Raw genomic sequence first — 10,677 nt, forward strand, 5'->3', positions numbered from 1 at the left:
AGGTTTCAGGAGATTAATCTGTAGCCTTCAGATTGTCCATGTTTGGTGTGACAATCACGCTCTCAAATGTCATGTGGACTTGGGACCAGTGACTCTGCTGAGTGAGCCATGTCAGGAGATGTTTGTCAAAACTTCTGTCTCAGTAGAACTTGAACCTCATGAATTTGCATGTTCATGTCAACATATTCACTCTTTCCGGGTTGTAACCAATCCTCTGCAATCTGGAGGATATAGGCTGGAAAACAACACCAATTGCTGGTTTGGCCTTCTCAGACAATTATTTGGCTTTCTTTCTGTCCTCCATGCTCATTGCAGTGCACACAGTGACAAAAAACAGGAGAATGAGTCAATTTCTCTATTCAAGCTCATTCAATGAGTGCGTTTTATATTGCAAGTACTTGCAGCTCACCACAGAAGAGTTCCATTCCAAAATGAAGGAGAATCATCTGCTTGATATCTTAATATTTCTAACTACTTCTAAAAGGTGTAAATTATTTTGTCAGGCCCATATAAGGATTTTTTTGTGTGGAATAAGCAATTTTCTAGAAGAAATGGAGCATTGTTAGTAAAAGCTGTAAGGCTACCATATAGTTTTGGCCACGACTTTATATAGAAAAAGGCAGACAAGGATATAATAAGCTAAAATACATAACACATAAGAGTACCTCCAATATATTTATAGAAATCCAAATAACTTGTGGTGGATTACATTGTTAGATACTTGTAAAATCTAATAAACAGAAATGAAACACCACATATATAAACATATATATCTCTTATAATTACTAACCAGAGAGAGATGATGAATTCTTAATGCAGTGGGAAAAGGAATATGAAAAACAAGCAATGGAATTGTCCACAATCCTAAGGACACAAGTCCCCCATACAGCCTGTGAGTTGCAATCACCAAATCAGATCTTTTATTGAGATCCAGGTCTCACCACGTGTGTTTGTAGTGGATTGACCCTTATTGTGAAATTGTTCCATCCTGTTCCACTTTCTCAGTTGTACTGGTATTTAAACCATCATATGAGAAGAGTAAAATGTATAGCATCCAGATGGATGATTATCGCATAACCCCCTTTTTCTGTTCCCAGCAGTTTCCTCAGAAAAATTAATTTAATCCATTTAAGAGTATATTTAAATCATTGTCAGTTAATCATCAGCAGGAATTAGTCAGCAGATAGTCTTCTAGCTAATGTCTATTTGTTTCTTAACAACAAAAATCAGATTTTGACACTAATAAAATATCCAATAACATATCATATCAATTGTATTCTATAAACATGATTAGTATAATTAAGACTTTTGTAAGTTTAACTCTTGGGAATTGTATGTTATTCATTTTGATTTTCTTCAGCTTATTTACACTCCTCATTGGAGTTATATCAGTGGTTGCACAGTGATATACATAATATTTTATGGATACACTATTTATCATTGTTTTCAAGCAATGAAGTTACAATCAGGTTATAGGAAGTAAAGTGCAAATGCTAATAGTAAGACAAATTCCTTGTACCTTATTGATAACGAACCTCAATACTTATTAGTGTGTAATACAAGTTGTCTCCTTTTCTGCTATTTTCACCTTGGTACCTATAAGATGTTCTTAAGAGGCATCTTTCTTTACAACTCTCCTATACTTTTGTCTTGTACCACGACAATCATAAACAGAGAGCCCCAGCTGTTGCACTAATGCATCCCAATGTGAAGTCCGTGAGAGCTACTTACACAACGTCCTTTTTGACAGACCAAACACTACCCAAGTATCACGCTCTTATCATCTTATCTCTTCTCATCTCCGTCTCAAATAACCCAACATTATGTGTCAAATGCTGGGTGAACACCAATCTATCATCAACTTAACCACAATGAACTACAAGTAAACACAAACTATTCAATCATCCTTTCTCTAAGTTACACGTAAATAATAATAATTGGATTGAGTGTGATATCAGTTTTTCCTCTCTGTGTATGCGTGTTTACGTTTATGCTAAGAGAGACAACACACAAGAGAGCGCGAGTGAGAGAGTAATAAAGTGTAATATAGATTATACTTGTAGAGTTATACTTGCAAGGATATTATCAATTTCAGGGAAATTGCAGGGAGTTATGATTAAATATAATTAGGTTTAAATACAGTAATAGATTGTAGGGTTAAGTACAGTATTGCACAGACAGTATTGATTGGAGGTTTACAATAGTTGGGTTTAGTTTTGAAGATATCATAGTATTGCTGGGTTAAGTATTAAATATTGATTGCAGGGTTAAAATAGTATTGTTGCAGCATAGTATCGAAAATAGCATCATTGCAGAGTTATTTAAAATATCATTATTGTTGGGTTAGATAAATAGTAACACCTGGATTTAATGCAAGTATGGCCAAACCATGCCCCACAATGACATTATTTTGGAGGAGCACGAGTTGGAGTAATCGCTCCTTCACAGGAAATTGCAAAACCATTCCATTTATGACAATCTTTTCTGCTATGGATGTGCCTTTAGGATCTCATTAACTGCTAGGAGCAAAGCAAATAAAGTTTTTTTTGCACCTTGGCAAAATAATTTTGTACTTTGGCGGGCGGCAGGGGGGGGGGGGATTTAGAATGTGCAGACAGATTTAGAGGGTTTGTCCTAACTCAACTCTATATTGCAGTGTAAAAATAAAGCTGTCTAGTATTTGTTGGTGTGAGTATATGGATACTTAGATATCTCGATAGACACCAGGATTATGGTACAATACAATTTTATTATGAGGTCAACAGATCAGAGCTATACAACATGAGACCGCCAGATATTAACTAACTGAAATAACAAACAAACATCAACTTAATTATATCTCCCCAACGGTTCAGAACACTGGTCTAGTGGAACATTAACCAGCTGATTGCCAGTCTATCTCATCCAGTAACCCATATAAAGACTATAATCTAACTATCTACATGACCTAATAAAACACTAATGCCCTATGCTAACTACCAACTAACTTACCCAACCTTATAACAATACAAACCTATGTTATACCATCAAACTAATCTTTCCATACTATACATGCTTAAAAAACTAGACTTTCTACACAGCGGTCTGAAGGTCCTTCTTCACAGCAAGCTATACGCAAAAACTGCCAGTATTTTTACTGCATGCAAAAATAAAATAAATAAATGCATTTGCACCCTAGCATTGCAACATGGTTTGTCCATGAGCAAATGTGCTCCTTCTTTTGCTTTGCTCCTAACTTGAAATGAGGCCCTAAATTGTTTCTGCTACTAACTGATAATTTCCCAAATTGACTTTTGTAATCCCTTTCTTATTGTTCCCTTGCTAAAGAGACTTTCTCCCTTACAATCCATTTTGAATATATAGTTGCTAGACTAAATTTTCCTTGGTAAATGTTTCTAGCGCTGATTGGCTCAGCCATTGCCTATCTTGGTTGTCTGTGTTTTATTCAATATCAAATAATTCTACTAACATACATAAATTAATTAATTAACAAAATTACACCAACTCACATCTCTTCAGGTGTCTCCAAAGTCTCCCAACTTAATCCCACTGATGTGCCCTAAACCCTGCACCTCTAATCATCACTCATTACTTGTTCCCATTCCTGCTTGTAGGAGGTTTTCCTGCTTCACCTATTCTTTGGAATTCACACCCTCATGCAACAAGACTTTTCCCTTGCATCCAAACTTTTAAGTGTTTCATGAAAACTCAGCTCTCCAGACAAGCTTATCATATTCCTGAACCAACTTGTTAACCTCCCTACGCTATTCTACCTGATTATCAAACCTTGAAACAGTACAATCAATCTAACATTTATTATTTTTCTGTACACAAAAAGCATACTGACCCCCAAACCAACATGGTGTGCCTGGATCATATAGCCCTGCTAAGCACTTTTCTCATTGCAACCTGACTGGACCAATATGCAACATTCATGTCCCTCTGACAGCGTGAGAAAGTCCCAGGTTATAAATAAACCTACCACAATTTACCAAAGGAAAAGACCTCCAGAGTCCCCAGATGCCTGATGCGTGTAATGTGTCTTAAACGGAAAAAACACTAGAAGTAAATATAAAATGATCTATGTTTATGACCTAAATTTTACCATGGAACACGCTGCCTTCCAACAGGTTAGAAATAGTTCCACTCTCTGAGCCTTGGATCTATCCCCGAACGGGCTGTTTATTTACATACTTCGGAGGGAGCCATTACTTATCCATTCATCATGTGACCCCCAGAGATAGACCCTTGTTTCTGTCTGTTGTTTTTGTTTTTGTTTTGTTTTGACTCTGTAACTGCAACTTAGCAAGTTCCTCCTATTACCCTTTTTTTATTTGTACTGCTCATGTCTTCTTTTAAGTGTTTTACACTGTGATAATTGGGCATACTATATATTACCTTATAGCTATTTCTCAGTGCACTGAGTTGTGTATCATGATACATGTCTATTTAGTCTATAAACATAGATGATTTTATATTTACTTCCATTGTTTTTTTTTTCATTTAAGACACATTACACGCATCAGGTGCCTTGGGATTATGGAGATATTTTTGGTAAATTGTGTTCTATTACCAGGTGGCTTGGGACCCCCTCCCCTCATATTCCCAATTATATCAGCTGCCACCACACATCCTTTCCTGGGAGAAGCGCAGATACTTACATCCCTTCTGTCATTTAGAAATTGACCTACCCCCTGTCAGTCTTTCATTCTGCAACTGGAGCGCCTGTACGTTAACTGTTAAAAAAAAAAATATTTTGTCAAGCATGTTCTGGTGGATTAATTGGATTTATCAAGATTGAAGAACAGAAGATTTTTTTTTTCAAGCTGGGATTACTTTTACTAAGTGTTTTTCGGAACAACCACGGTCCATTGGATTAATTTTACTAGGTATCTTTTGGGACACCCACGGGCAATCAGAATTATTACAGATTAAGAACACAGATGAGTATTAGATTATTCTAATGTTTGGAATTGAAACACCGAGTGGAAAGTCTTTAAAAAGTTGGACATTGATCTATATAATAAGTCTTTGAATCACAGAGACAATGGTGTATCCATTCACTAATCTACAAATAGATTATTTATTTACTATATTACAGTATTTGGATATTTTTCTTTATGTTTATGTTCTGTTTGGATTTATACACAAAGATAAGAAGACACAAACACATCAGGATTTTGAATTTAGGTATTCAAGTTTTTTCTCATCTAATTTGTTGATTGTCACTTTATTATTGAATCATACTTTATATTTGACACTGGAGAAACCAGAAGCGCCTTCATCATCTCTTCTGCCAAACAACGTCTATAAATTGGTATTGGACACTCATCTGCGGCTAAGAACACACAGCTGGATCACTCTATCCATAAATACATCACGGTAGAGCACAAGAATTTAGAGACCATCAAAAGATAACAGAGTAATTTAGTCTCCCCATCTCAGGTTTTATTCCATGGTAGGACAAAGAGTTATCATGAGCCTCACCAAGCTCATATTGTGAAATAAATCTCAAACATCGATTTTCAGTTTTATTTTACTTGTGAGTACCTTGCATGTGACATGTGAATAAATCATGGTAAAAATATATAGCCTCCTAACCTTTTTTTTACCAAGAACCGAGATAAGTCTTTGGGCTAGATTTACTAAGCTGCGGGTTTGAAAAAGTGGGGATGTTGCCTATAGCAACCAATCAGATTCTAGCTGTCATTTTGTAGAAGGTACTAAATAAATGAAAGCTAGAATCTGATTGGTTGTTATAGGCAACATCCCCACTTTTTCAAACCCGCAGCTTAGTAAATCTAGCCCTTTGAGTCTTATAATTCAGTTCTGCAAAAGAAGTATATTAAATTAAATAAAATAGGTTAAAAATAATTTGTTTATTCAAGTTTTATTCAAGTTAGTACATAATGACTTTTAAAAATCATGACCAACAGTGGGAAACCCTATTCTTTTGGTTTTCAGCAATGAGCTAAAAAATTTAAGTGGTGCGTTTGACAGTTTATTTGTGTTTTTTTTGAAGGAATGTTGAAACTCCCAGCTCCATGGGTGAGGAGAAAATCCTGACCGATGAGACAGATAATGGCGAAGAGATCACAGAGAGCTATCAAGAAAGCAAGAATGAACAGGTGAACACATATAGAAATTTGATGATTGCTGTTCCAGTAAGAATTTGTTTGAGAAAAAAACTTTAAATGTAATTTTCTTGACCTATCTTGACTAGCAAAATGAATACATAAGGTACATTTTAGACTTTAAATGGTTTGTCCACATTAGCACCAGGGATAGATCTAGACTTTTTGTTAAGGGGGGAAGGTGAAAAATTATAATAACTCGGAAATAAAAATACATTTGTTAGATAACATTATTTATCTAGGGGCCTGGCTGCACATAACCAGTTTTCAAATACACATTTAAAACATCAATCATCATTATCAAGTTGATGATGATTTGAGTGGAGTATATAATGTACATCTGCTCTAAGATATGCGTTCCACTATAACACATATTTGTGAGTTGCACATATATCTTAACATACATGCAACTAAATTTTATCGCCCTATATTTTACGTATACAATTAGTCTGCAAAAATGCGCTGAACTGTAAGTGAGGCCCTGTTCTGGTTTGCTCTCAGAATTGCTTTAGTTGAGTCCAAAAAGTCTCTTCTCTTTGAGTTTTGAATTACACTTTATACCAGATCTTTAATGCTGCCATACTCTGTGAAAGCGCAACTGTTTTTTTTTATTTTTATAGGATCTAAAGATATTTTTTTTTAAATGTGTCCATTACTATATTTTTGTGTTCCATTTGTGCCTTTATTTTTTTTTGTTATTGTTTAGGAATTTATCATTTGGTTTTGACTGGTGATACTAGTGTGTTCATCTTCGCACTATTTTCAATAATTTATTGATTGCATTCAGTCTTTTGGGTTTATACTTTTTATTTAATTTTTCAATTTGGTCATATATTATTTCAGACATTAGAGTATATTATATCACTTCTACCATCATACTTAGGTACATTGCTTTACTGTTATAAACATTATTATTGTCATATGTGCATTAATCTATGTAAATAAGTTACCACAATAGAACATTTCGATTCATTTCTACAGAATTTAGAACACAACCTGGATGATGGATCCTAAATGATCTGAGTCTCTTGGAAGGTAGACAGTCTTCAGTCTCACTGACAAAGATTTAATATTTTGAAGACTCAACATGTAGTATCTGGATAGAAGGATGAGATAATCTTCCACCTCCTGATAGGACATCTATGATAACAAGGAGATAATATACATAATCACCAGCCCATGTGATGAATGAGATGAATGAAGATACAGTGATTCTATAACATCCAGCCCTGGTCCCCTCTCCTACAGGACTGCTACAGACAAAACTATAACCACTATGGTTGGAAATGTATTTTTGTTATTAGATCATTTCTTAACTCAGTATTGTGATAAGAAATGAAATACAGTATTTACATAGTTTACTATTTCAATACAAATCATTTGGCGTTTATTGTATTTGTATTTTTTTAATTAAATTATATTAACAAATAGAAAACAATGGTAAAGTCTGGCATCTCTTTTACATATATGTATATTAGAGATGGGCGGGTCCGGTTCCCCGAGAACCGAACCCACCCGAACTTTGGGTATCCGAATAACGAGCTGAGCAGCTCGGTACTCTCCCGCCCCTTCCGAATCCAAATCGAGGCCGAACGTCATTGTGACGTCGTCGGATCTCGGGGCTCGGTTCTCGCGATACTTGAAGATTATAAATACACGCCTCCACAGCAATCCATCGCCATTTGACAGAGGGAGAGAGCAGGGTGTAGTCACAGGCTGATTAGAGCAGGGACAGAGAATCCAATATTCTTCTTGCAATTGCGCTAACAAAAATCGCTAGTGCAGAGAGGAGGATAGAGGTTTATTATTTTTGTTAATATTTGGCACTCCCCAGTGCTTTTGGGGTGTCCCCCATAATTGTGCATACATATTTCTGTCTGTCAAAAGTCATATCTGTCAGCAGTATCTACCAAATAATTTTTAGCACTCCTCAGTGCTTTGCGCTCAGAATGGATTCAAAGCAGTCCACATATGATCAGAATGAGCAACCAGGTTCTGTCACCAGTCCTGATGTTAGTGTTCCCAGTACGTCATCTGGCCAAGGCGATGTCAAAACACAGAGTGTTTCCAAATTAGTGCAAAAAACAAAACAAAAAAAAAAATTACTGTATTGAAGCGAAAAAGAAGTGTAACTGAGCAAAAGTTAAGTAACGATAAAAAAAAAATTGCAAGCATGCCATTCTACACACATAGTGGCAAAGAGAGAATGAGGCCTTCACCTTTGGCTATTAGTGGCAGATCCCAAAAAGTTACCCAGCCTACAATTGGTGCACAACTACTGTTGCGCGTCAAAGCCGAGCTGCAAGATAACAGTAAGGCATTAGAGGATAATGTTTGCTCTGAATCAGAAATGACACCAATCCCTGTGGAGAGTCCATCCAACAGTGGGATGTCTAATCGTGACCATTCTGTTAGTGTACCAATAAAGAAGGGCCCTTTCAGCAGTTCTGCTGATGTGTGCCTGAACAGCCCGAGTGTAGCCAGTGATACACCAAGTGAGGATGACACTTTTTCTTTAGAAGAGGATGTGGGGGAGATTTGGGTATCCGACGATGAGGATGCGGTTGATTGTGTAAGTCCTGCAGCAGTGTGGCACCAGTGGGAGCAGTTCTGGCATGTGAGGTTCTGGCACCAATATGCACTTTCCAAACACAAGCAGGGATGATGCGGGTCGCAGACCACAACAGTTTGACATCTGGGCTGGTTTGAAGGATTTGTCAAGAAAATGTGTGACCTTGACCATAATTCCAACCAATCCTACAATTAACATGCAAAGGATGGTGGAGGGCCTATCAGGGATTAAACTGTATTTTTCATAATTTTCACTCATAATGTTTGGGTGTAATATACACCCAAAGACGAGTGCTCAATTGCTAAGAGTCATTGATGGAGAGGAAGACAAGCAGGCTTGTCTGTAGAATTTGCAGGCAAATTGTGGTGCGTTATATAGGTAACACCCAAAGAGAAGAGCTCCATTGCTCCATTGCTAATTGTTATTGCTGAAATAGAAATAATAGGACTGACAGTCTTGGTCTAAATCTGCAGTTACATTTTATTGTACCATAGCTCACTGCGAAACGGGAGAGGTGGCAGGGTTTAGTGATAATCTTCCTCCAACAATACTAATTCATCCCAATATCATAGAAGTCTGTGTAGTATGATGTAATTGCTGATAATGGCCTTCCAAAGGGAATGACTAGTTGATTTTAGGGCAGAGCTGTCACGATTTTTGGGCAATTCTTTTACAGCACAGCAAATATCAAAATGTTTAGCGGACTCATCTGCATCACCACTGGGTGTCTTGGGAAAGCAATTTCTTTTACAACAAGCAGTTGCCAGAGAAACTGAAGAAGAAGACGTCCCAACAAGATGTTGATAAGTCTGGGATCCTTGCAAAGAAATTTAAGTATTTAATCTACAATTAAAATTTTTATTGCACACTATAATTTTATGTAGCACCTTTTCAAAATCTATTATTAAGGCAATCACTTGACTCAAGCTAACCGTGTCTGCACTTTCTTCACAGGTAACTACTTCACTGGACTAAAGTATATTCCCCTCAAATGCTAGTCTTCTTGCAGCTGCTGCATTCTCCTACATGCTGTTGCAGAAACCAGAAATTGACCCTAAATGTTTATGGACACAAACAGCATCTCCTGCATGTCATTTTTCAAAAGTTCTGTAACACCAAGTTGATAGTGTGTGCAAAACAGGAAATGTGATGGAATTCAAACCCGCTGTAATGCTGGACCAATATTGGGGTCGTAATCAGAAATGACATATCCTCAGGAGACTCCAAGCAGGATTAGCCATCTTTCAATGACATCCCTTAGTTTTTGGAACAGTTTGTCAGCTGTATGCCTCTTAGTGAAGCTGCTGATACACAGAGTAGCCTACTTCTCAAAAATGTGATGTACCTGGGTACATGCTGCTGTTGTCCATGCTGGGGAAGGCGAATGACCAACCCAGTGGGCTTTCACAGTCATATAATCTTTTGTTTGCCCAGTTACGCTTGTACACATATCTGTGGTTAAGTGTACAGTGGGTAGAATACCATTTTGTCACCCAATAATGACATTTTTAGGAACTTTCCGGTACAGGAGAGAATTAGCTTTTCTAGTAAAATGGTATAGTGATGACATTTGCTAACAGGGACATAACACCTCAATTAAATGTCTTAAACCAACTGTATTAATAGTGGACATTGGACGCAGATCTAACACTAGCATAGTACCCAGGGCGTCTGTGATCCGCTTTGCGACTGGGTGACAGGTTTCATTCTTGCTTCCTCTTGCAGAGGATTGTTTAACTGCCAATTGTTGGGGGGGAAGATTGCAGGTGCTGGGATGTAGATGAGAGAAGGGAGGTAGATTATGCTGGAATGCTTGTTGTTATTTTTTTTTTAACCGAAGTTTCTGATTTTCCCAACAGTTTTCCAATAACTCGCTGAAAAATGACGAAACATGGATGAGGATCCCAGATGGTTAAGGCTTTAAAAATGCTACAAATGGATAGACAACTCTTGCTAGGATTCGTGTAAAAA

At 36.9% G+C, this 10,677-nt stretch overlaps 1 protein-coding gene across 1 annotated transcript in view; it reads left to right on the plus strand.

Annotated features, from left to right (window-relative positions):
* LOC142097316 (uncharacterized) overlaps nt 1-7,538 on the plus strand; it is a 46,217-nt gene extending 38,679 nt beyond the window's left edge. The window contains exons 11-12 of the mRNA XM_075179051.1: nt 6,023-6,128; nt 7,116-7,538. Of these exons, the coding sequence (XP_075035152.1) occupies nt 6,023-6,128; nt 7,116-7,148 (139 nt within the window). The 3' untranslated portion in view covers nt 7,149-7,538. The remainder of the gene's footprint in view (nt 1-6,022; nt 6,129-7,115) is intronic.
* The last annotated feature ends 3,139 nt before the right edge of the window (nt 7,539-10,677 follow it).

Source organism: Mixophyes fleayi, chromosome 7 (genome assembly GCF_038048845.1).
Source record: "Mixophyes fleayi isolate aMixFle1 chromosome 7, aMixFle1.hap1, whole genome shotgun sequence".
Lineage (NCBI taxonomy): Eukaryota > Metazoa > Chordata > Amphibia > Anura > Limnodynastidae > Mixophyes > Mixophyes fleayi.